This window comes from Electrona antarctica (assembly GCF_951216825.1).
Source record: "Electrona antarctica genome assembly, chromosome: 10".
NCBI classification, from domain to species: domain Eukaryota; kingdom Metazoa; phylum Chordata; class Actinopteri; order Myctophiformes; family Myctophidae; genus Electrona; species Electrona antarctica.
The window spans coordinates 50,838,587-50,865,985 of record NC_136791.1 but is presented as its reverse complement, the minus strand read 5'-3'; the positions used below and the strand labels follow the sequence as shown (position 1 = coordinate 50,865,985).

At 43.8% G+C, this 27,399-nt stretch overlaps 3 protein-coding genes across 5 annotated transcripts in view; 2 read left to right on the top strand and 1 right to left on the bottom strand.

Moving 5' to 3' along the window:
- Nucleotides 1-1,126: 1,126 nt before the first annotated feature.
- The window catches only part of fam149b1 (family with sequence similarity 149 member B1), a 31,125-nt gene continuing 4,852 nt past the window's right edge, over nt 1,127-27,399 (bottom strand). Inside the window, exons 5-15 of one of the 3 annotated variants that reach the window (XM_079513135.1) lie at nt 26,316-26,459; nt 24,185-24,343; nt 22,586-22,767; nt 22,013-22,155; nt 20,054-20,172; nt 19,085-19,315; nt 18,281-18,404; nt 17,305-17,430; nt 16,569-16,650; nt 16,272-16,409; nt 1,127-1,235 (exon numbers count right to left, since the gene is read on the bottom strand). In XM_079513135.1, the coding sequence (XP_079369261.1) occupies nt 1,210-1,235; nt 16,272-16,409; nt 16,569-16,650; nt 17,305-17,430; nt 18,281-18,404; nt 19,085-19,315; nt 20,054-20,172; nt 22,013-22,155; nt 22,586-22,767; nt 24,185-24,343; nt 26,316-26,459 (1,474 nt within the window). In that variant the 3' untranslated portion in view covers nt 1,127-1,209. Of the gene's footprint in view, nt 1,236-14,605; nt 15,372-16,271; nt 16,410-16,568; nt 16,651-17,304; nt 17,431-18,280; nt 18,405-19,084; nt 19,316-20,053; nt 20,173-22,012; nt 22,156-22,585; nt 22,768-24,184; nt 24,344-26,315; nt 26,460-27,399 lie in introns of those variants that run through there. The other 2 variants (XM_079513133.1, XM_079513134.1) reach the window with 2 other exon arrangements.
- Nucleotides 2,613-8,423, top strand: ndnfl (neuron-derived neurotrophic factor, like; the record flags this gene model as incomplete). Its single annotated transcript, XM_079512145.1, has 3 exons — nt 2,613-2,791; nt 5,079-5,203; nt 6,976-8,423. The coding sequence occupies 3 exons, from the start codon at nt 2,613-2,615 to the stop codon at nt 8,421-8,423; spliced, it is 1,752 nt and encodes a 583-aa protein (XP_079368271.1).
- On the top strand, nt 9,667-13,927 carry dnajc9 (DnaJ (Hsp40) homolog, subfamily C, member 9). Its single transcript, XM_079512301.1, has 6 exons — nt 9,667-9,874; nt 9,923-10,125; nt 10,647-10,778; nt 11,961-12,215; nt 13,229-13,315; nt 13,416-13,927. The coding sequence occupies exons 2-6, from the start codon at nt 9,952-9,954 to the stop codon at nt 13,524-13,526; spliced, it is 759 nt and encodes a 252-aa protein (XP_079368427.1). The 5' UTR covers nt 9,667-9,874; nt 9,923-9,951; the 3' UTR covers nt 13,527-13,927.

The window sequence follows — 27,399 nt, the reverse complement described above, 5'->3', positions numbered from 1 at the left end:
AACAAGATGTGCACATGCACGCTCTACAGTGGGGGGACACGCGACAGGCCAACAGCACGCGCACCAAGGCCCGCCCCGCTCGATCCTGATTGGAGGAAGGCCCCTCTCATTCTGATTGGATGAAGGCTTTGCCACCCAAAGCCCAAACCGAAACTAGGGGTTTTTGACCCCAGGGGCTCACTGGGGACAGGGAGGAACTTCTTATATGGCCAGTACACTTTATAGTAGGGAGGATTATCCAAAAAATAAGAAAAAATAAGTGATATTTGAATTAAGTGAAATCACTGAATATACCTTTAAACAGTACGGAGAATAACTCCAGTCAGTTGACAGTCTAAACACTAGGGAATGGAGCGAAGAGGCGATACATAAATGCGAGACGAGACTTAAATCAGAACAGGAGAATTGCGAATGTGTGAGTACGACCATCAAAGTCATGAGCTCCTGCGTTTACAGAGGAGTGTGTATTTATTTATAGAGGGTGGTAGTTAAGACGTTTTCCTTGCTCTCTCTCTGAGAAGCCTTTTTTTGCCATATGAAAATTCAATTGGCCGTAATTTGCTGAGGAAACGTATATATATTTAATCAGCATCAGGCGCATTTGGAAGAAACAAGCCCGCCACGCTTTTTCGTGTACACATCTTTATCAAATGGAATGAAAGGAAAAAGGGGGTTTAAGGGGAAAAAAAGAGCAGAGACTGTGAGAGAGGAGCTGAAAGATTGAACAGCAGAGCCTGAGCGTAGTGTGACACATTAGAACCCATTGGACACGGGTCTAAAGTAAACAGCAATCAACTTCATTTGACCGCCTGCTGTCGCTTGGCAATAAATCCATCCCCCCCATTCTGACATTCTCTTTGCATCATCCCTCCTCCAATTTCTCTCTCGTTACTCCAGCACCCATCCTCTATACCTCCTCCTCTCCCGCTCCCCGGCTTCTTCTCTCTCCATAACCCGCACTTACTCCCTCACACGTTTCAAATGTTCCTCAATCTCTCCTTCTCTCACACTGCACGTCTCCAAGTTAAAGCTTTATATCGTTGCTATATCGGGAAGACACCTTGTATCTCCATGTTTCAACTTTTAGGGGAGGCAGGGGGCAGCTGCGCTACTTTGTAGCCAGTTTGGGTCTCCGCTTCTCCCTCAAACCCCAACAGACTTTAGATGTGTACCTTGAGCTGCCCTCCCTCCCACGCTGCACCATGATTGTCATCTGATCTGCAGGTGGCACAGCTCTGAGAAGGGAACGGAAAAATAGACATTGTTAGAGCAGTTGGGGGTGGGGTTTGTGAAGGCTGTGTGACTTTGAACCGGTGCGCCTTCTCTCTGGGGACCAGAGCCAGAACTGTGTGAGAGCTGCAATAAACCGTGAATACACCTGGTAAACGACACATATGCACACATGTTATTCAACAGAAGAAAGGAATTTTTTGTACTGTAGGCCTACATTACGAAATATATATATATATATGAGTGTGTGTGTGTGTGTGTGCGTGCGTGCGTGCGTGCGTGCGTGTGTGTGTGCGCGCATGTGCATGTGCGAGATGTAGAGTGGAGGGGCTCTAACACCAGTCACGCTTTTGCCTGAGACACATTTGTATACAAGAAAAAGAGGCAGTGGGAGACACAGAAAGTGGGAGAATAGCCAGATTTATACTTTGTTGTGCAGTGCACCGAAAATAGCAGATCTACAAGCTCACAAGGCAACAGGCTTTACTCAGGCTTAATCAGAAGCGAGTTCCTCCTGTGGTACAGTAGCTTGTTGTCAAGCAAGGCATCTGTGTACAATGATTAGATTACAGGCCCCTCCAGGTGTTGTTTGTGTGCATCTCCTCAAGCTGGCATCACTTTCCCCTGATAACAAGGCTGCTGCTCAAGCCTGTGATAAAGGCTCGCTTTGCGGGAAACAACATCCCATTTGAACTTCCATTGTACTATAAATAGAAATTGTCGCTGTCAGAAACCCTGTATGTTTCATCTTTTTATGATTACTTTTCATCAAATGCACTAGTTTGCATTATCAGTTCATAGAGGGGCTATTTTCACTATTTTTGAAAGATTTGGAAAGATTTTTGAAAATGGTTGAAAGTGGTTAAGTCTATCTGTGAATTGTGTAATTATCTAATCAATGACAAGTTTTAAGAAGAGCTTGTGACTAACTAATAACTACATCCATTGGAACACAGATTCTTTTTTCCATTTCCTGAAAATAACAGTTTTCAACCCAACAGCCACAAAATGTAAAATTCAGCGACTTCTGAAAACTTGAATGTTTTGAAATGTAATTTCGTCCAGTGAATGTCAAGCTGGGCAATTCAGATCAGAGTAATATAGCATGGCAATTTCTTTCTCCCTGCATGAATAATTCGGTCTAAGTAGCGTGTATGTGTGTGTTTGTGTATGTGTGTGCGTGCATATGTGCGTGTATGTGTGTGCGTGCATATGTGCGCGTGTGTGTGCATGCGCGCATTCATGGGTGCGCGCATGTTGCTGGTGTGGTTTGATGGATGTTGCTGACCTTAACTCCCTGCCCTTTCAGTGTCTGGGCGACATCTGAGAGGAAGTAAGAGAGAGTGCAAGAGGGAGAGCGACCACCAAAGAGAGAAAGAAGGATGACACCCACATCCCTGTCATGGTGTCTCAGCGTGGCCGTGGCACTATTTTGTGGTACCTCGTGGCCCCAGGCACATTCATCCCTGACCCCCGAGAATGAGGTGCCACTTCGCCCCACTGCATGGCTACCAGAGGGGAGGGTCACGACCATACCCCTTCCCAAAGGACGAACCCGCAGGTAGGCTTATACACACAAGAGCAGGGTAGATCAGATTCTAAAAATGTCTTCTACATCCTGACAGTTTTCTGAAAAAGCTATGTTTCTATGTCAGTCGTTCTTCGATTTTTCAAAAATAGCAGACCTACAAGCTCGTAGCGCGCCATGAGCTTGTAGATCTGCTATTTTTCAATAGCTAAAGCATAACATAATGCTACCACCAAAAGGGGTTCCCACTTCCCGCCCAAAATGGGTTAACACAGTTAGAGAGGTATCAGTAAGAATCAATGTCCTCATTCATTTTTCATTCTAGTTACACACGCGGCCAGTTGCTGCTTCTACATCACGAAATTGGGACGTTGATGAAATGAAATGAGATTTGTCTAATGAAATGTTACACATGGATGGTAAATGGTGAATTCCGAATTTGCGTTTCTCCAAAGAAAACACTATATGCACGTGTACAGTCAGTCTGCCTTCAGTCATGCAACGGTGTCAATGATCTATGAAGTGGTGCATATAAGACAACTGGCAAGACATGATTTAGGCCAATTTAAAAGTTGAGTGCATTGAGATGGTTTTATGTAACTTCATCAGTACTCGGAGTACACCAGAGTGACACGTACATTTTGTGTCTACCAAATTCATGCAACTTTAACCCATTTTGTGCAGGAACCCCTTTTGGTGTTAGCATTATGTTATGCTTTAGCTATTGAAAAATAGCAGATCTACAAGCTCATAGCGCGAGTGGCGCGCTACGAGCTTGTAGGTCTGCTATTTTTGAAAAATCGAATGGATGGAGAAGACATTTTTAGAATCTGATCTCAGGTCAAAATGGGTTAATATAATCAGCACGTGTGTTTCACATTTCGTCCCTTCGGTCACTTTATCGAAGCCAGTATGGCCCTCTGGAAAAGAATATGCTGCCCACCCCTGCATTAGAGTGTCTTGTACAAGGACACTTCCAAGATTCCAAGAGATACTATAGTCTAGATACTCCTGATCCACTGCCGCCCCTGATGAAGTGAAAGTTAACATTTTGGTCTTGCCCTACGATGCTCTTCTCGTCACTGTTCTCTGATCATCTTTTCAGAGGCAGGACCACAGGAGAGACAGTCAGATAGAGGGAGGGAGTTAAGCCCACTTGGCTTTAAATTAGGTGAGCAGTGCCAGTGCTATGGCTCTGATACTGGGAGCTGTAAATTGGAAAACACAGCTCCCTGTGTGCAGCGGGTCCGTCCGCCAGCGCAGTCATGCGGAACCAGGCAGCAAATAATACAGGGAAAACCAACCGGAAATGAATCATTTAATTAAATAATCTACAAAGTGCCCTTGACAATGGTAGTGTCACGCCACCTTTTGGAAACACGCCATCTGCAGAATATTAAGCGTAATGATGTCCATGAATGGACAAATGGATATTTTATTAGCGAATCGTATGCGGTTAATTAATTTTAATAAAGGGTGCCTGGCTGAAACAAATTATTATGTTGGAAATGTGGGCTGTGCATATTTGTTAGTTATTCACCTCAGGACATTAATTTAGAATTTCGCCCCGGTGGACTGAAGGTCATCATAATAAGATCTACGTTGGGTGAATGGGGGTTGTTTGGGATATATAGGCAAAACAAAAACTAAATGCTATAGCACTGCTTTTCAAATGTCCTTTTCTTGCCTTTGAACTACTATCTAATATGCATTGCAAATCTAAAATCCGGCATCAACAAACAGCGTATGGTCCCGGAATGATCAAATCACAGTGAGGTCCTATGTCATCATTGTCTCTTTATGCAAAGCACGAATGCAGACAGTTGCAGCAAATGGACGACCATCTGAAAGACTTAGCGCAGCCTTATCATCTGACAATCAGGTCACCTCTCCTGGCCCGCTATCAAATGACTGATCAGCATGTACTCTAGGTGAGCAGAATAGACAAAGATTTGACAAACGCCCCAAAAATGTGAAATGACAAAACCTTCCAAGTTGTAACTTGGAACGCACACACACACACACACACACACACACACACACACACACACACACACACACACACACACACACACACACACACACACACACACACACACACACACACACACACACACACACACACACACACACACACACCAACAACAGCGCACACTATCTGAAAAGCATCACGAAAACAAAAGAATGTCACATGGCTTTCAATGACAGCAATGTGCTTTCATCTGTCACCTCTGCGACTGAATGGAAATTATCTTTTTGACAATCCAAGTGAAAACCACCAAAGTACTTACAGATTAATGCTATCTGTCTTTCTCCAAAGGCTTTACTTCACACTGAAGAAGAAGGCAGCCATGATGTCTGTGACTGTCAGCCCATGTGATCTTCCCATTGAATGGAGCCTGGCTGCCCGCAACCTCAAGGACAAACCTCTCAAGACTCTGCAGTGTGAGTTGACACACAAACTAAAAAGGCCACAGAACCTCTAGCCTGGCATGGCCAGACTGATGCACGTGGGAGCCTAACATGTCAGGCTAACATTCACCCATTTCTTTTTCATTTGTATCGTACCTTATTCTTCATTATTTATTCAGAATAGATGCTCAGCACCTTGACTTGTCACGCTGCAGGTGTTGGCGTAGGGGAAATATGCAGCAACTCAAGCAAGAAAGGGAGACCTGTGGAAACACATAGTAACTTAGGATCATCATGCGTCATTGCGACTCTCGCAATGCCAAAGTTGTCAAATAGCAACTCTGAACTCACTGAGTATTTTGTCACAAACATCAGCTAAACTAATAAGATTCACTTTGCATCAGTTACAATAATAAGATTCACAGTAAGCATTTCTACTGCAGAGCCAAGTATTTGAAAAGCCATTCACTCTAAATCTCTTCATCACTAATTTTGAGCATGGAATCAAACAAGGAATTCCTTCAAAGCCAGGGTCCGGGAGATGCCATTCTCCCAAATATCACCTGCTATCTGTTTGACAGACAAGGAGATGATGACTGCCATTTGAATCAGATTGGCACTGATCCAACCTGAGTCCTACTGAGCACTGAGTCTTTAGATTTGAATAGTAGTCAACTCAAGCACCTACTCAGGGTCTACTCTAGTCTAGAGTCAAGACAATGGTAGTGGCATACATAATAATCTAGCCAAAATGACTACATCACATGGATGCACCTGGGACGTATCCTCAGTGATGTATCCCAAGGGTTTCGGGTCTTGCAACATCATACCCCTCACTCAGGTGACCGAGCCGAGGTGATCAACCCTCAACCCTCGATCAGTCCCATTAGGGAAAGACAATCCGTTGCTCTGAAACTACTCTGCCGGGACTGGGAGGTAGAAATGTAATAAACCATGGAATTTACTATCATGCTATGCATGATACTCTCTTAATTTGTTGTACTGGCAAGATAGTACATTACATTACAGTACATTTTGAGAAGCAAAGTTAAATATTGCAAGACATATCTGAAGTCTGTACTATATTCTGCAACAGGAAACACATAATTGTACCCAGTACTCCTTTGCAAAGGCACCTAACTGAACAGGGTATGTTACAATGTAGGGCTCGGCAATTACCGGTATATTACTGTATATCAATATTATATCAATATCGTGATATACTAGATATTGTCTGGGATTGTCCTGGTTTTAATCACTCAAGCATTATTTTCGAGTGAAAATATCTGATCTACAAGCTCACAGTGTGTCACATAGATCGACTATTTTTGCTATTTTAGAACAATGAAAAGATATTGACATCATCTTCACAGTACAATATTATCAGCAATGCATCAATATAGGTATTGGTCAAAAATATCATGATATTTAATTTTGTCCATATTGCCCAGCCCTACAGTACTATGCTAAAACATGGTTATAACTTATGAAGTTATAAAGTGAGACATAAATCATTCAGACCCTCAGCTCAAGGTTCCCCGTTGCCAGCCTGAATTATTCACTTTGATTGTGTAACATTTGGTCTCCTTTGAGGGAGGATTTCTGGGCTTACGGGAAATGGAATTGGAAATCAATTTGAAAAACTTTTATTTTTTAAGTAAACTCAACAACTAGCATTGACAAATGTGCTTGTTTATTTGACCAGACATTGGGAAGAAATGTCTTATTAAAATGTAAATTCTGGTCTTACGTTACGTCATTTTGCATAAATGAGACTAATGAAACTACTGTTTCTTTCCACACAGGGGACACAAAAAAGAGCATGCCAGAGGTTTGGTGGCGAGGACCTGGCAATGAACACAAACTACACACCTATACGGGCAATGCTGTGAACACCTACATGGGTCCCTCCTACACCCCTGCTTCCATCTACATCCTAAGGTTACGCTCAAAGGAGCAGGACACCAAAGCTTCAGTGTATCTTCATGAAGGACCAGGGCCCTCAGGGGCCTTCCCAATGCTCCCAGCGGACCCTAGAGTTCACACACTGGGTGTGGGGATGACCAGTGTCACCCTCAATTGGGTGCCTAGTCCCTCACTAAGCCAGCTCCCACACACCCAGAAAAGTTATGAGTACTGTGTCCTTGTCAACACGAAGCACAACTACCCGAGTCTCTGCGCGGCCCGAGAGGGCATCGGTAAAAAGAAACAGAAAGATCTCAAACGGGAAAAGAAGGAGAAGCAGAGGAAAGTGACAGCGTGGCCGATTCTTAAAGACTGGTGGTGGGAGCAGTGGGATACGTACTCGGAGCCTCTGCAGGACCCATCCACCTCTGACCCCGTCGACGAGTACACCGACCTACAATGTGTTTGTCGAGGGACAGACAGCGTGTGTACCGTCTCCGAGCTGCTCCCGGACACCCAGTACTACTTCGACGTCTTTGTGATCGACAGGCCGAACGGAACCAACGCGGCGTACACGGGGATGTTCGCTCACACTCACGAGGAGGCCCAGCCGGCCGTCACCCCGCTCAGGGAAGGCGAGCTGCGGTGGGTGAACTTCCGCGAGCGCGGCTCTCACTCGGAGCAGTTCTTCAGCTTCCGGCCCCGGGGCTGGCAGCAGAGTGGCCTGCTCACCCTGCAGAGCTGCGGAGGGGCTCGAAAGGTCAAAGTCACCGTGTCCAGCGAAGGTCAGGTCGTGGCCACTCGCGCGGTCGGCGAAGATCTGGCCCAGATCTGGCTCGAGGGCAGCCCGTCCTACGTCATCCACCTCGAGAGAGAAGGAACCGCCGCGGCCGGAGAGCCGCCGGCCTTGCCGGGGTCTCTGAGGGCTTCGGTCAAGATGCAGACGTCCTCGGCCTACCACCGCAGAGGAGTGCCCTCGCTGCCCTCCACCCTGCAGATAAAGTCTTTCAACCGGCTGCGGAGCTGCAACAGCATCACGCTGGCCTGGATGGGCACGGAGGAGCGGAGCCTGTACTGTGTGTACCGTCGCAAAGTAGGGAGGGGTGAAGGGGGCACAGAGGGAGCCGCCGCCACCGCTCCCTGCCTGGGGCCTGAGTCACGCTCCGACACCGAGAGGGTTCTCTGTAAATATTTCCAGGAGCTGAACCCTCGACGGGCCGTCACCACGGCTGTGATCGGGGGCCTGGAGCCTGGTATGGGCTATGTGTTTGATGTCTATCTAATGAGACGCTGGGGGATCCCTATCAAGTATGTCAGCAAGACGGTCAGGACCAGGAAGGAATGCTGAGCTACTGCCCCCTACAGGAGGCTATTAGACTGTCCCCAGTCTGGGGTGGACAGGGGGAGTGCGGGGGACAGGGGGACACCTCAGCCAAGGACATAATATAAAGACTGTTGATTCACCGGAGATGACAAAGCCATTAGAATGATGTGGAGAGACTGTTAAAAATAACAAGGTTGGTTATATTCAAACTCTTAGAATGTTACCCACAGAGTGGGCAGGCTGTGGATGGAAAGCATAGAGGGACTCGCACACCAGCAAAATTCATAACATTTAATACAACCTGTGCTCTTGTCGTTTTATTTTATTTTTCATTGTTGATCATTATAATGTAATGACGTGCCAGTTGTCCAAATGCTTATATTTTGTGTCTGAGTAGTACAAAGTACGGAAAAGGTTTTTGATGACAGAAAATAAATTACAAAAAAAACTAAAAACAAAGACTGTGCCAAATATGCAACAGAAGCAGATGGGTCTGTAATTGGATAAACAGAAGAGATAGGGGGTATACAGTGTGTCTTTAGTGATGCATATTGTACAAGCTTATAAACACAGATGGGTGCAATCTACAGACGCTTAGCTCAAAGTCAGTGTGTTTGTGTTCTGCTTTTGCATGAAGCAGTGAAAATGAGTTAGTGACTTGCCTCATTGTCTTTAATGTAATTCTTGTACGTGCTGCTTCCAATGCACCAATAAAAACTAGGGTATCTGTATATCAAAAGTCTATAATCAATGAAATGACATGACTGATGCAAACATTCTAATCTAATGGAATGGTATCGTTATTTTGGAATTTGGTTTGACAGGTAGTCAACAATAAAGCAGTAACAAACAAAGCCTTACGTACCTGAATGTGACCTTGAAGTCAAAAGATGGTAAGCATTGCAGAGTAGGCCTATTTGCTTACTAATTTACCTACCCGGTAAATTGTAAACAAATATTATGTAGTGACTCCGAATTGTTCTCCACTGGGATTGACAACAGGGGATGAGTGGAGCACTGTGCAAGGTTTATTCTCGACTACAATAAACTTAATATATTTTTTATTTTTAGCAGTTTATAATTACACTAAATAGTCAAGCAAGCCCAATCTATGACTTCAAGTAGAAATATGTATACTCATATTCATATTTTAAACTGTAGTCTGTAGCCTACTTTTGTCTTTCTTTTCAATGCTTTTCTCCGCCTTTAGTGTATCAATCCATAAAGGGGCGGGCGACAGGCGTATGCGTAAGCACGTTTCTTACGTAGTCTCTCTCACGTGACTGACGCCAGGCCAGCGCGCCAAATATTGACAAGGAAACTGAGAGGAGAGGAACGATATCATATTGTGTGTCATTCTGTAACATTAGTAGATGTTTTGAGAAGGTTTTCGGGACCTAATTAGAACCCCAACGTTATACCTTCACGGTTTGGAGTCAGTAACCGCTTAGCCTCGGAAACCCAGACGTTTTATTTCCTGGAAGAAAGGAAGTAACCGCTTAACTTCTAAGTGGTATTTAATTCAGTTCTCGCGCGCTGAACAACCGTTAGAATGGGTCTTCTTGCCCGGTGCCAAGAGTTGTTCAGCACCTCCAACCTGTACGACGTACTCGGCATCGCCAAGGAAGCCACGGACGCAGAGCTCCGGCGAAGCTACTACAAGGTGTCGCTGAAGATTCACCCTGACAGAGCCCCCGAAGACCCGCGGGCCACGGACAAGTTTCAGGTAGGTAGATCGACTGTAAATGTGTATGATGATCTATCTGTCAAACACAAAGCTCATTACGGTAGTCTGTTTGACAGCTTGTTGTTATTGCTAGCCTGCCCTATATTGTAGGCTTGTAGCTAGCCTGACCCGTGTTCCAGCCTGAATCGCTGACATCGCTGCGTTCCGTGAATTTGAACCCTGTGTGCGTGACTGCGTCATGTCACTCGCATATGTCACTCGCATACCCTCTATAGGCGTGTTTCTTTAAAAAAAAAACGAGTGACATAATCATCAAACCAGGGAGTTATGCAGGAACGCCTACTGAGTGGCAAAAAACTACTTTCTGGCCTTGACAGCCCAGACATCCACACAGAAAAGTCCTATCTGATTGCATTAAACAATGTTAAACTCACTTTGCATGTTGCTTTGCCACTCGATGTGCCATTCACTTTAAGCATGCGCATACCCTCTATTGAAATACCTACATTTCCCCAATGCGATAAATAACGTAAAGTTCTATCTATGTTTAATCTGTTCAGGTGTTGGGGAAGCTGTATTCTGTTTTGAGTGACAAGGAGCAGAGGAAGGTTTACGATGAACAGGGTGTGGTGGATGAAGAGAGTGACATGCCCAGATGCTGGGAGGAGGACTGGAGGCTGCTGTTCCCCAAGGTGATGATGGACCACAGATTATTAATTACTGTACACTGACCCATCACTGAGTCACACATGAGTCAGATGCTGTATGTTCGATCTCTTTGTTAACTTAGGCCTGACGTCGAAATAAAAAAAACATTCGCTCTGAAAGAATATATAGTCAAAGATTTGTGCCGCATGTTTACGATTTTTCAAAAATAGCAGACCTACAAGTTCCTATGAGCTTGTAGATCTGCTATTTTTCAATAGCTAAAGTATAACAGAATGCTTAGTTAAAACACCAAAAGGGGTTCCCGCCCAGAATGGGTTAATGTGTTCACACGTCCTCACAGGCTCACACGGTCATTGTTTTCTAGGAATTAATTAAACTACCGGTATGTATGACATCATGCAGGGTTGAGAGAGACCCTTAAGGAGGTCATTGTGCATGTTCCAGGCCGGTTTAAATTCTCTCACTCATATGATGTCACAGCTTCCATTATACAGCACAACTAAAGTTAGATATTTGAAAAAGGGATAAAATGCATGGGGGGGAAAAAATGTGTTGCCTACTGACAGTATGTGCATACAAAGTTTGGTGCCGAGTTTGCTGACAAGGTTTAGCTCTGGTCTCTGGACGCACGCACATAGATGGCTGCAGAGCCATTCTGTACTAAAAAGCAAATGGATGAAATTAGTCTGACTGAGATAATAGTTGAATTTTTTTAATTATCTGAGAATTGTAAAAATACACATAAACATGCATCCTTGAGAACTAGAGATGTCCTGATACTGTATCGGTATCGGGAAAAGTATCGGATCGGCCCTTATTTGTCATATCGGGTCATATCGGTATCGGTGAATATGGCAGTCTAACCACCGATCCGACACAGGGGTAAGGGGTTGACACTATGGCAGGTAAATAAAATATTGGGACATGTGGAGTTTGCATAGGAGTTGCCCAAACTGCAAGTGCACATTTGAGTGATGAGTCTGCTATAAACACAACACGAGATATAGCTATAAACATAACATGAGATCACAACACTGGTATCGGTATTCGGTATTCGGTATCGGCTAACACAGAAATTGAGGTATCGGGATCGGATTGGAAGCGAAAAAAGTGTATCGGGACATCCCTATTGAGAACCTAGTACTGCATGTCATCTGTGTCATTATCATCTGTGTCATTATTAATCCATGTGTTGTCTTTCTCAGATCACAGTGCAGGACATCCTGGAGTTTGAACAGAAATACAAGGGCTCGGATGAGGAGCACCAGGACGTCATCCAGCTCTACGTCCAGCACCAAGGGAACATGGATATCATCATGGACTCTGCGCTCTGCTGCTCCCAAGAGGACGAGCCCAGGCTCCGTGGCATCATCTCTGATGCCATCCAGGCGGGCGAGGTCACTGCCTTCGCTGCCTTCACTCAGGAGAGTGAAAAGAAGAAAAAAGCACGGCAGAATAGGGTGAGGGATTTCACGGTGTCGATTGGGGTCGAATGCCCAGGGGAGAGGGGACTGTTATTCACACGTATACACTGCAGGGGTGCCCACACTTTTTTGACTTTTGAGAGCTACTTTCAACATGACCAGCTCAACAAGATCTACCCACCGAAAACTATTATAATACCATTGCTGAAAATGGCTTTGGAATAGCGGCGCTGACATTACATGTAAGACAAATACAATAGGCCTATCTCACAGCCCGCTTTCCACGGCCACTTCCGGTAAATAGTGGTGTCTTTAACATGAGCATTTACACGTTTTTTTCTCTGGAGAATCTAAGTACATTTTCTAATGTAAAAATGTGACAGACCAATATTATTATGAAGCAAACAAGATGGTAAATCAGGTCGAACAGATAGAACAAACCTTACCTTGAGAAAACAAAAGTTGTAGACTTCTTAAATTACCTCGGTTAACATGTAGTGTCTATGGAGTGACGTCACGCTATCACCACTAACCCCGAAAGGGGGCGTATTTAGGGGGGCGGGGAAATTCTGTGAGATAGGCTTATTGGAATGGGAAGGGAGAAATGGAATAGGTAGAGATTTTGTATTTACTTTGTAATTATACCGACATTTGTGCGCAGCAACACTCTTGAAAACAAAGTATTGTTGTGGGTTTGAGCTGACAGGCTTTTTTATGTCAATGAATCAAGTCAACTTAATTCAAGTGGCAGATGCCAAAAATAGTTATAGTATATTTAAATTAAATATTCTTTAGGGACGTCATGTGATCTACCTGCACAGCCTTTGTGATCTACTGGTAGATCGCGATCTACCTTTTGGGCACCGCTGCACTACAGTATATTATAGATACATGTGAACACGTATTGTATTTGACTTGACTTGACGCAGGCAATGCATAGGACCTACCAATATAGGAAAATGTTTGTGGGACACTTGTTACAGCTGTATATTGTATAATTTGATGTTCAATGAACAAAAACAATAATGTGGTTGTGTTTCTCCTCCCAGTTTGAAAAAGAGAGACAGGAAGCTGAGGAGATGCAGAGAGAGATGGGACTCGGTGAACAGGAAGACAGCCTCGCGATGATACTAAAGGTAAAACACGCATAGATGCATGTGATGGTAATCAAAAGATAATAGTTTTACCAGTGGATAATATTTATACTGTATGTGTTTCTTTTCACTCATCTCACAGCAACGGCAGAAATCAAGGGAGCAGAACTTTAACGGTTTCCTGTCTGACCTGGAAGCAAAATACTCCAAAAAAGGAGGAAGCTCTCAGAAAGTAAGAAGAGGAAAAAAGTGAACTTACTTTGAGAGCAAACCAGTATGAAGTTGTGTAATGTTGGCAGCTTTTCTTGGTTCAGAATAGACCTTAGAGCAATAGGAGCACTTAAAATAGAATGTGTTGTATTATTAATGTGCTATATGCTTACATCCAAAGCTGTTCACACGTCACAGCTCGTCCTACACCCGACCTCTAATGTGAATATGTAACGGCATTTGTATTGCATTGTATGTCATACTATTATTATCAAAATGTTGCCTATTATTTCTCTTATTCTTTGAATATGAGCATTTATATTCCACAACTTCAGAGAAGACAAACTCATTTATATAGTATTTTTGTATGCATCTCTTTATTCTTTTGTATAAAATACAGTGTTAAACTTCAAAGGAGATGCATTAAAGAACAACAACTTTACATTTCAAGCTTCGTTTTTCATGTTTACCAAGGCTGTCTGATGTAATAACTGAATGAAGGGAGAAACACCTTTTCTGCAGGTAGCTTGATGTTACTGTTCCAGTTAAGTAAGAACAAGAGAATAGAATCTTCTGCCTGGAGGGACTGAGTGTCACAGACTTCATTAAACAACCAAAGTCAACACGAGTTCTCCTTTGCGGATGAGAATAGTTTAAAATGTACGACAGTACATACAGTGCAGCACACACTTGACTCTGTACACAGAGTGGAACTCTGAAATTCCTCTCCCTGAAGTACAAAGAACATAAAACATTAACTAAACAGTGTAATAACGTGTCTATATTGAATCTAAACTTGACATTGTCTGACTAAAGAGGTGCCGCCTGCAATGAATACAATACAGCATCCTCATGGCTTGTGCTACAGTGCAGTCTGTCACTGGCTAATGCAGCATCAATATTCCTTCTCATGCCTCCAAGAGCTTAACCCATTTTGAGCGGGAACCCCTTTTGGTGTTAGCATCATGTTATGCTTTAGCTATTGAAAAATAGCAGATCTACAAGCTCATAGCGCGCCACCGAGTGGCGCGCTACGAGCTTGTAGGTCTGCTATTTTTTTTAAATCGAAGAACGACTGACAAACATAGCTTTTTTTTTTTAGAAAACTGTCAGGATTTAGAAGACATTTTTAGAATCTGATCTCAGGTCAAAATGGCTTAAACTAAGCCATGATCACTGACGGACAGGGAGAGCATGTGGGAAAGGTAACTGGAAGCTTTCCATTTAGATGGTGTCTAATCCCACTCGTGCGACGGTACGGGAGAGGTTCTGTATGCGTCCGTGCTTATCTTGTGATACACAGAGGCATTGAAAGTTGTCCTTTTATGAAAAAGACAGTTCCAAACAGCCTGATGAATCATTGTCCAGTATAAAAACAGCTTTTGTTGTCCTTTTCTGTGCCTGTTGAGTTGTCATGGCCTGCATAGACATGTACTGTTATTATGACGAACCACAGAGGACAGTACGCAACATACAGTACATTCAAATATAAATACGCAAATATACATCTAAGCCATACACGCATCCAAATTCACACACATCCAGCACCTACGTACTTAAAAAGTGAGAATTAACCGGACAGTTACCGCTTTTGGCAGCTGCCTAAGCTGAATTTCCAACATAAAAAAATAGGCCTCTAGAAAACAAAATGGTAATCGATGAATAAAATCACTAACCATACTGTATAATACAAAACAGTATTCTGCTACTGCTGAAAAGAAAAGACAAAAATCTGAGGGCACAGTTGGGTGTAGCAAGAGTTTGTGTTGTGTACTTTAAAATGGAGCGACGGTGGCGGGCTGAAGCTACAAACCAGGTCTGCTGCCTCTTGATGAAATACCCCCTCGTGTGTACGCCCGTGGTAGGACTGACACGGGCACCAGTCGAGCTAAAGAGGATCAGAGGTGTGAGAAAGACACGTGAGTTAATGCAGGGGTTCTCAACCTTTTTGGCCGGGGACCCCCGAAAATGCTTTGGCAATGTCTCGGGACCCCCGCCCCGCCCCCTCCCGACCCCCAATATAAATTGACTGCTACAATAACCTTAAACCATTTTGGGCGGGAACCCCTTTTGGTGTTTTAAGCATTGTTATAATTTAGCTATTGAAAAATAGCAGATCTACAAGCTCACAGCGCGCCACCGAGTGGCGCGCTACGAGCTTGTAGGTCTGCTATTTTTGAAAAATCGTGAAAAAAAAAAAAAAAAATTGAAAATAATTTGGGGACCCCCTAAAATAATTTGGCGACCCCCTGAGGGGTCGCGACCCACGGGTTGAGAACCCCTGAGTTAATGGACTCGTCGCACTGCACATGGCACCCTAATTAGTTGTGTGTGTGTATTCTGAGAAATGTCCGAGTTGTAATTATAGATAATGTATTTATAATAATAATGAATTGCATTTTTATAGCGCTTTTCCAAGTGCTCAAAGCACTTTACAATGGTTCATTACTTCATTCATTCATTCATACATTGGGAGGTGAAGCGGCGAACAGTCGACGCCAGCGTCCTCACTTCCCACATTCACACACCAATGGTGGCGAGCTCACACCGACCGACTCATTGGAGGCAATGTAGGGTTCAGTGTCTTGCCCAAGGACACTTCGACATGTGGACAGGAGGAGCTGGGATTCGAACCGCCGACCCAGGGATCATTGGACGACCTGCTCTACCTCCTGAGCCATCAATAGTGAATAGGGGCATTCACTATTCAGATCTCAAAATAACAGCAATACATTCAGTGGGAAACCATCAGTCAGGAAATGCTCATTTATGCCTCAACTCTACTTACCTGGGAGGGGACCTTTTGGGTCTGGCTCCTCTTCATCCTCAATAGGTGAGTGGCCCAGAGGGTGATGAGAGAATGAATCCAGGAAAGAAGAACTACTGATGCCCAGACTGATGCCTGTCACACCAATGCCAAGCGAGTCTGAAGGAATACAGTCAATAAACACAATGGAACACATTTATTGGTGCACTAAGAAATGACTGCTGCCTTTTGTGTAAGGTTCTCTCCAAGTGGCAGACTTTCTATAAGTGAATCTAAATGGAGTGAATGAAGGTTAGACATCAGAGCCGAAATGCTGACCTGTGGCCACAGAAGCCCTGCCTGGCCGCCCCTGGCCGATGTTGTCCAGCACAGTGAAGGAGCGACGGTACGGAGTGTCTGACTGGAAACAAGAGGTTTCCAGTTCAAACTCACTGACTAACCATTAAAAGAATTTGCACTTTCATCACATAAATTAGATTAAAAATGGATCAAAACAACATTAAAATCTACCAGGCAGAAAAAGATACTCAGCATAAATGATCTATCTATATCTGAATGTATGTATGTACGTAGAATGAACTTGTTGGATGTTGGTGATCAATTAGGTCAAAATGTTGCCTCAATCTCCAAGCTATTAAGGTTTAGTTTTGTTTAACCCATTTTGGGGCGGGAACCCATTTTGGTGTTTAAAGCATTGTGTTATACTTCAGCTATTGAAAAATAGCAGATCTACAAGCTCATAGCGCGCCACCGAGTGGCGCGCTATGAGCTTGTAGGTCTGCTATTTTTGAAAAATCATGAAAATGTGCCTCACATCGTTGAATATATATTCGTTCACAGTGAACGTTTTTAACTCAAATCTTTGCTTCTGGGGGGTCCCTGGAACAACATATTTTCAGATGGGGGTCAGCGGCCAATTTCATATAATGTTTGGGGTCCTTGACATGAAATACTGATATAGAAACATAGGTATTTCAGAAAACTGTCTGTCATGATTTAGAAGACATTTTTAAAATTTCGACGTCACCCCTAAATGGGTTAAACAGCATCCTACCCTGTATGTATGTGTAGTGTTGGGACGGGAGAAGACGTCGAACACGTGGTGACGATCCCTTGGGAGTGTGTTTCCCACTTCATCTGTCACGGCACTGTGGGCGCGGCTGGATGAGCCTCTCTGACGCTGCACAGAAACACCCAGACATAAAGCACCCCGTGATTCTGATTGTTGTACACAAAGGCTGGTTAAATAAAGTCTCCAAATAATCAGTTTTTAGCTTAGACGAGAGTTTATAAGATGCTAACTGCAGCTAGTTTCACTTTCACACCTTGGCTCAGTCTAAAATCATATGACCAGATTTCATAAAGGTTAGTTAATAATGACACATCTCATGACCTAAACAGTGAATGCATTAGCCCCAAACAGCAATTCTTAGTTCAGGATATGTATTACATCATGTCATTCATCCTCTATCTGCACTTTCCAGTCACTGCCCTATCCAAACAAAAAGCAACAATACCATTAATGTCACTTCTTTAGTTTTCCAGCACATTAACGGTGCTTAAAGGACCACTTCACCACTTTTCAACCTATCTTCATATAATAGGTCCTCACTAATAATCATGATAAAATGGCGCAATTTTGTTCTACTCGGTCTGTGTCTCATAGGAGGGCAGTTCAGAAACCGTCTTCCAGTGACATCATCAATGGGGAATACAAGCTAATAAAAACTGCAGGCTTTCTAGTCCTGAAAAGTTGCAATGCGAAAATGGAAGCCATCGTTCTCACGATAATGAAAATCTAAACATTTTTGTAAAAAAATCTTGTTTAAAAAATAATCTGCCTAATGATGATGTCACTGGAAGACGGTTTCTAAACTGCCCACAGCCCTCCTATGAGACACAGACAAAATCGTGCCATTTTATCATGATTATTAGTGAGGACCTATTATATGAAGTTAGGTTGAAAAGTGGTGAAGTGGTCCTTTAACAATGTGTTTTACTGTAAATAGTTTAGCCGAGTAGTGCTGTACCTGTATGAGTCTCAAATGCTGGCCTGAGTGGGAGGACTCTATCTCTACTGTACTAATGGGAGGTAGGAGAATGTTCCTGCTAAGAGGCATCAATGGAGAGGTCAGGCGGTCACTGGCCGTGGGTCTGTGGAAGTGGGCACACAAATACCCACATTTCAAATCATGTACACCCCACTAAAGAGCAAAAACATTGATCGCCAATACATCTAACCTTCATCATTTCCACAACCACTGGATTTTGTGGCACAATTTCCATGGAATCTCCATCAGATGAAAACTGAAATACCTTTTCCCGTTAATCGTTCACCTGTTTTTTGATTGATTGATTGATTGAAATATTTATTAACAGTTTGCAGAATTACAGTACATTTCAAGCACAAACTCAATACAAAGACTGTTAACTGTGAGTGGACGACCCAATTAAGCATTACACTTGTTTACAAGAGGGTCCACCATGTTCAATTCATCAAAACATTTAGAGACCTACAAATAGACACTTCTATATAGTCAAAGAACAGAACAGGAATTCATCATGTGGTTCATGACAAGTTCATGTTTCAAAGTACAGCGTACTGGTACACATCCTACTGTATTAGCCCCCCCACGGCCCACACACACTCTGCTTCAGAGCAGAGTGCCACCAGGCACAAGTTGAAAGGCAAACTGCCGTCAAAGTAATCTCTGGCACTTCAGAGACCACAGGAGAAGGCGAGCTAGGCTGAGAAGAAGGGGGTGGGCGGGGGGAGTGGGTTAGTGGAGGTTAAAACGGAGGAGAACCGGCTGCTCCGGCGACATAGCACTCACAGGCGCGTCCCGCGGACGACCTCGTCCATGGATCCCGCTGCACTGGACTGAACCAGGCTAGGAACCAGTGGCAGCAGCGTGCGGGGGGGAGGGTTTCTACGTCGCGCCGATTGGGCCGGACGGGACAGCGAGGAGGAGCTCTGCTCCAGGGCCCCCCGGCGTGGGCGTGGTTTGCTAGAAGGGACCACGCTGGAGCCCGGTCTATGGGACACCCTCTCTGGCTCTGGCTCCCTGACGTGTGGAAAGGTCACACATTAATGGACAACAATGGATACAAATGGATAACTGGTGCACTCACTCCTGCTGCCAACTGGCTGTAGTACCCCTATGAATGACAAGTTATTTTTTACGACGCGTGTACAAAATAACACCTGTTTTCAAATTGAACAGTATGCTATGCAATGTGTTATCGCCTTGGTTTCAGACAGTAAACCACTGTGTTAAACCAGTGCCAGTACAATGTTACTGTACAATTTAGAAATTTAGCAGACATTCTTATCCAAGAGCAACTCGCACGGTGCAAGATGGTAAAGTGAACCCTAGTCAACCAATAAGCAGTCAAGTAATTAGAGTAGGCTAAGTGTCACAAAGTAACTATGTAGGACAGCATCTGTCTAAACTACATCTAAATAATAACAACTTACCATCTCTGCACAAGCAAACAACATTACTAATATCCATCTAAATAGGCAACAATCTACCCAACCTACCCATTTCGAGGTTAAAATTACATTATCTCTGGCATGTATTTCTACGATTGTGTTACATGTGCTGTTTGGTTGTACAACAGACATCATAATACACCGTTAAAAACCCATTCAAACCGGGAAAGCATCTGTGCCATTTTAGAATATTGTGTTCGCTATAAAACACATCTGCTGATTTTGTAACAATTTAGAAAAATCTTGAAAGTGTGAGAAGTACTGATTGGTCTTATTGGGTTAAGTGCAGCACTACTAACGACCGTACTGGGATCTGTCCAGCACCCCCAGGTTCCTCTGCTGTAGCGGGATGCCGTGGATCATGATGAGGTCATTGAAGTTGTGGTGGGTCACCACTGCTCCAGTGCCTGGTGCCCTGCTGCCCTGCTGGGGGACGAAGGAAAGAGCAAATGGGGGATGGAGAGACAGTTTGAGAGGGAAAGGAAAGAGGGTGTGGTGGTGGGGTGGGGGAGGGGGGTGTTTGTTAGATAGGTAGTAGTACAACAAAGGGCCAATGACCAAAATGTTGTCTAGCATGGCCGGAACATCGGAGAGCTCTGCCTGCCGATATGTCTTGTGACATCCAATTTCAATGTAGCTGGAAAGCAATTTCGAGATTGAAAAAAACAATTAAGACGTAAGGCCAGTCCTTCATAAATTCGGGGTATCACGATCACGTTTTCAAAGCAGCAGGTGCAGGTTTGTCACTGGCCAGTTTGCTGCAGTTCTGGCAACTACATTGAATTTTAGATGTCACAATATCATTAATCTGGCTACGCATTGTTGTTGAGATATGTAAGGAAAGCCCGAATGAAGACAAAGTAAAAACATGTAGAGAAAACTGATTAATATCTTAATAATTATATCTTAAAGGCACATTTATACTAGGAACCCATTCTGGGCGGGAACCCCTTTTGGTGTTAGCATTATGTTATGCTTTAGCTATTGAAAAATAGCAGACCTACAAGCTCGTAGCGCGCCACCGAGTGGCGCGCTACGAGCTTGTAGGTCTGCTATTTTTGAAAAATCGAAGAACGACTGACATAGAAACATAGCTTTTTCAGAAAACTGTCAGGATGTAGAAGACATTTTTAGAATCTGATCTCAGGTCAGAATGGGTTAAAAAAAAAGTGAGTTACAATGGATGGCGCGCATACACTGCACTGACATTTTGGCTCTAAGTGAGAGAGTTACAGTACATACAGATACAGTGGGTGGCTTTTTCTGCTTTTTCGATTTCCGCCTGGACTTGTGCTTTGAGCCCATTGACCGTGTGCTCTTTGAGAGGGAAGAAAGTAGTATGACCACAGGAGGAAGACGATGTGAAAGGAAGAAGGACAAATGGGAGAGAAAGAGAATAAATGTTTGTGAGAGAAAGAAAGACACTTGAGAGGGTCAAAGAAAGTGACAGAAAACAACCAGATACAGGGAAAAAGACAACAGTGATACAGGTTAATGAATTGTCAGCATTGAAAAAGAAAGAAAGGGACTATAGACAGGAATGAAAAAATGTTGGCCATCAAGAGAGTGGATTGTGGAAGCATCGTGAGCAGGTGCTAAGAGACTGCATCGCTCAGACACTATAAGTATAGTATAGCCTTGCCGAGCCATGAGGCCCATAGGGCAGGAGCCTAGCTCCTGTTTCTGTAGCGTGAGGCAGTTTGATGTACAAGTACACCCCCTGGACATGACGCTATTATGTCGCAGGGACTTACCCTCAATCCAACCCTTGATGCTGAGTGTCAAGCAGGGAGGCATTGGGTCCCATTTTTACAGTCTTTGGTATGACCCGGCCGGGGATGGAACCCAGACCTCCCAGTCTCAGGGCGGACACTCTAACCACAAGGCCACTGAGCTGGTGACACTATGAGGTGCTTTATATAGTATATGCCACAGCTATCAATACCAAAAAGACAACTTGCATTTACATGCATCAGTGACTACGGTACAGTATGATAATATTTTCCAAGTCTTTGATTAATAGATGGGATACTGTAACAACTTTCATTTATCTGGTCTAGTGCTTGACTGCAAGTGCAATGTTGTGTTTACTGTTTATGTGCCGCCCAGGATTGCTGTTAATTCACTTTAGTCTAATTCAGGAATCACTGTTAATAAATGTCTAAAATAAATCCTTCCTGAATTACAGCCGGTTTAGGTAGTCCATCCATTGACTCCACTGAAGATGAACTGACCCTCACACAGGGCCACTGGCCCGTCAACTGACCTGGGACTGCAGGCCGGCTGTAAGCTGAGGCACCCTGCTCTGCCCCAGTTTGGGCAGCAGTGTGGGCAGGGTAGACAGCAACATGAAGGGGTTCTGTGCGTCCGGCTGGGCGAGGCTGAAGGTCACCGAGTTTCTCTCATCATCTGTAGATTAAACTACAGTTAGAATTAGGGATATCCACGATACACTTTTTTCATCTCCGATCCGATCCCTATACCACAATTTCTGTGTTAGCCGATACCAATATTTTTCCGATACCGATACAGTATCGGGACATCTCTAGTTAGAATGAACTATGCATCAATGAAGAGTTTGCCATTGAAGTCGGTAATCAAGGGAATTTGTCATAAATTAAAAATAACTAGAGAAATGTGCTCCTCTGAGCACTGTTCTCCGTCAGGCCAGATAGTAGAAGTGAACCAGGACAGGTCCATCTTGATGACATGACTATAGCGATAACGTGTGATGATTTGCCATGATGTTTGGGCAAAACCTGTAGGAGTAAAATGTATTTTGCAAAAAATCTGCCTCCTGGAGGGTCTAAATACAACCTGGTTCAACACATCCCTGTACCTGAGACACAGCCTTCCCAGTACCGTTGCACTAGCTCTTCCATCCAACCAACCAGTTGTCTCCACACGTCATCAAACAGCAGGTCAAGGACGGCCTGACGCCGGCATCGGTACGGTGAGACAGGAGGCAGACAGTGGCGCCTCGGGCCCGACTCCGAACGTTCCCTCTCCGATTCATCATCTCTGCACACAACAGCAATGAGGAAGGGTCAGTAATCACTAGAAAGGACTAGTTATCTACGATTCTACGTATATAAATGCACTAATGCAGGGGTTCTCAACCTGGGGGTCACGGCCCCTCAGGGGGTCGCCAAATTATTGTGGGGGGTCCCCAGATTATTAAAAAAAAATAGTTTGTTTTTTTGCAACTGAATGGCTGGAAAATGGAAATTAAAAGTTTACATAGTACACATCAAAATAAAAAAAAAATCAAACTTTATTTATAGAGCACATTTACAAAGACCGGAAGGTCAACCAAAGTGCTGTACATGAACATATAACAAGCATACAATCAACACAAACAATATAGTAAAACAACATTGAAGCAACACAAGTATTTAGACAGGGTAACTAGGTCAAACAACATTGAATGCCAGGGAGAAAAGATGTGTTTTAAGCAAAGATTTAAAAGCCTCTAAGGAGCGGGCAGACTTAATGTATAGGGGCAAACAGTTCCAGAGTTTGGGGCCGGCCACTGAAAAAGCACGGTCGCCTCTGGACCTGTAATTAGAATTTGGCACGGTCAGGAGCCGCTGGTCAGCTGACCTCAGGGCCCTGGCTGGGGAGTATGGGTCCATTAGGACCGATAGATACAGGGGGGCCAAACCATTAAGGGCTTTAAAAACAAATAATAAAATCTTAAAATCAATTCTGAATTTAACAGGTAGCCAGTGGAGTGAGGCAAGTGAGGACATAGTACATGCATACACCTTCCCTAATGATTATATCTGGTCTCAGTATTTATTTATGATGTATTTTCTCTATTATTAAGGTTATTGTAGCGGTCAATTTGTATTGGGGTCAGGGGGGGGGGGGGGGGGGGGGGGCAAAAACGTTGAGAACCCCTGCACTAATGCACGTCATCTCTGAGTATCTGGCTGTGATGTGTGTGTGTCCACATATCACGAGAACCACCAGATCTCCTAGGACCTGAGGGAGTGCAGTGCTGAGAGGAAATGCTGTCAGGTCATCAGAAATATCTATAAATCCACAAATCTCTGTATCTGGGGATATGATACCCCTGGTATTATGACGTCACATTTTTCACATTACTGGCCTCAAAGTACTATGATAATGTGTGTGTGTGTGTGTGTGTGTGTGTGTGTGTGTGTGTGTGTGTGTGTGCGCGTGTTTTCCCCATTTCTACTTTTGAGGAAGACATTGGATTCAACTTATTTAAATATGGTATGAAAATAAACGACATTTGAATGTGCACTTGTTAAAGCACATACTGATTTGCAAAGTATTGCCTAGATTATTCATGTTTGTCCAGTAACGTTCAGTAGTTTTTCATGACATTGGACAAAATTAAGCCATACACACATTTGAATTAAATTGTTTATACTAATTCTAAGTATTGTGATGATATTCCGTGACTCACAGGTCTCTGTAGTCAAAGGCCAGGTATTCCTCCATCAAGCCCTCTGCTTCAATTACTCTGGGCCTGTCATGACTCTTAATGCCACCAGGGTCCCCAGGTGTAGCATCCGACTCCACTGATGACTGGACTAATACAGCTCTCCTTCCCTGCACGTTCAACCTAATCCAAGACAGGACACGTACAGATGAGTCAGCACTGTAGTTCATGGGTATTGAGGAATTGAGCATTGAGGTTTACTGTGTACATTAAAATCACCAATTAACCCATTTAGGCCTGACGTCGAAATAAGAAAAATGTTCGCTCTGAAAGAATATATATTCAAAGATTTGTGCCGCATTTTCACGATTTTTCAAAAATAGCAGACCTACAAGTTCATAGCGCGCCACTCGGTGGCGCGCTATGAGCTTGTAGATCTGCTATTTTTCAATAGCTAAAGTATAACATAATGCTTAGTTAAAACACCAAAAGGGGTCCCCGCCCAAAAAGACACACACAGATATAAAAGACAGAAATAACTAAATAAGACCAAAGCTGAAAATGTGTAAGTTATAAACCGTTACATAGTGAGGTAGGGATATTTAACAGCAGGTTATCATTAAATTGTCCATAGGATATTGAGGTATACATTTTTAGTGTGAGTTGTAGATTGTTCCATGAAACTGGAGCATCATAGAAGAAAAGCAGATTTTCCCCAGTTCAGTATCAGAATGAACACATGAAGGGATACACTGACACCACGCTAGACAGGAACGCCCAAAAACGTCACATCCGGGGTAAGAATTTACCCCGGAATTTTCTATGGCTGCCAATGCAACTTGGTCCAATCCTTAATCACATACGGACAAACATCTATGCCGATGCTATCTAACTTGCGTAGGTAGCGTGCCTTGTCCACGGGCAACAGATCTTTCAACGTATGGCATTGCAAATACGTTTGATAATCGCTACTCTGCTTAATATTGTTTTGAAAATGCCGCAAATTGCATTGCAGTGAACAAGCGAAAATCACAACTTCCCCCCTTTGTGGGCGGAGTCACAGTTTGAGGCGCTGTTTACGCGCCGTGGTGTCAGTGTATATGGTCAGAAAATAAAACATGAAAATCAGTTTGACATTAGTATAAATTCCAATATACAAATGATCAATTGTGCATATGCTTGTACTGTCTGCAAGGTGAAACTATATAATAATTAGTGTTAGACTGTGAAATGCCACTGGCCTTTCTCTCACAGTCTGTCTAATAAAATACATAATCTGAATAGAAGTTTTTTAGTCTGTGGCATTGACTGCTGTGCTTCAAGCGAACGGGGCAGTCACAGAAACCATTTATCACAGCCAACCCACAGGAGGGACTTTGGCTAACAGACTTGATCCTTTGACAAGCCACGGTATCTAGGTCACAAAGCCACAGAGCCGACCAGCGGACATCCATAATTGATGTGCTAACAGCAGTCAGCTGTCACAGAAGCCGGTAACTGTAAGACAGTCAGGGTAGAAAGATGTTACAAGATTTATTGTGACTTTCATGAACTAATTAAATGTAATGTCATTTCAGTATTGCCCTGATTATATGAAATTGACATGAATAATAAAGTTTTTTACTTTATGTATTTGTACTTTCTACTGCTGGAAAATCAATGTATCCCTATCTAGGCCCCATTAAGCAGTCCAGAATATTTGATAAGATCAAAGACTGTGTACAGTTTGACAAATACATCAACGTTGAAGTTGAACTTGTCTTCCAATTTTAAGTCAGTCAGTCAGTCAGTCAGTCAGTCAGTCTGTCACCGTCTCCACACCTTAGCGCAAAACGGTCTTAAGCTGCGCACTTCTTAAGCTGCGCGCATCTTAAATTCTGAGTTTTTAGACAGCTGGTGGATGGAAAAGAAGCTCCACCTCCGCAGACTTTTTGCACGGAGGAGAGCGTTTCCGGGAATCTGGCCGTCGCGCAAAAAGTCCGCGGAGGTGGAGCTTCTTTTCCATCCACCAGCTGTCTAAAAACTCGGAATTTAAGCTGCGCGCAGCCGAGAACGTGCGCAGCTCTTTCGATGGTGTGGCAGCACCTAGTCAGTCAGTCAGTCAGTCAGTCAGTCAGTCAGCCAGCCAGCCAGCCAGCCAGCCAGCGCTGCTTACTCTGTGCCACCCCCATCGTTCTCCTGGGCTTTGACACTGCTGTCCTTGGGCGTTGATGGTTGACTAGTAGAGGTGTCCGTCCCTGAGGTGCCATACCACTGGAAACCTTCATCACTGGAACACACCAGCTGAGTCCCCAGGATCCTGGAGAACAAAGACAGACATACACATGCATTTATACTTAGTTACATTCAATTCAATTAGCCTTTATTGTCTCCGAGGAGAAATTTGTCTTGGGCACCAAGAGACAGCGTTGTACATACACACACAGTTCATAGTACAAAAAATACAGTTCATAGAACAAAAAAATAATAATAATCCTACCCACGCTGTGCAAATATATCATGGTTCAAGTATTGCAGTATTGCACTCTCCCATCATAAGGTCTTCCCCGTTCCCCCCAGTAGTTAGTTATCTGTTATTGAGTGCTTTGATTGACAGTGGAACAAAAGAGAATTTATATCTGTTGATATAAATTCCAATAAAAATCTAAAATTCTTATTATCATCATCTTGTTATAGTGTATTGTTGTGTTAGAACAGTCTTTGTGGAACATGTCCCACCAACATTTTATTGCTTGTACCCATATGAATTATCTATCTATCTATCTATAAATGCACCAAGTCTGTGTGTAGGTATGTTTGTAAACCACGTAACTCGAGAACCGTTCGCCCCGTCAACTTCAAATTCGACACACGCGCAGTGCCCGGTGTCGAGTCGGTCAGACCCAGGGCCCCTGCCCAGGCTCCATATATGGAGCTGGCCTGTTCTGACATCACAGATATGTTCTGACATCTGCATAGACTCCATATTTGGGCATGCCTGACAAAGAACTCCATATATATATATACGTGTGTACGTCTGTAATCCTCGTAACTCGAGAACCGTTCGCCCCACCGACTTCAAATTCGACACACACATTCCACACCACGGCAGGGAGTGCTGTGCCTGGTGTCGAGCCGGTCGGATACACCGTTGTCCAGAACCAGCACAAAAGCGTCTTCCCGGGCTCTGGACCTGATCGCCCCTATATCCCCGACTCCATATATGGAGCTGGCCTGTTCTGACATCACAACACATCACA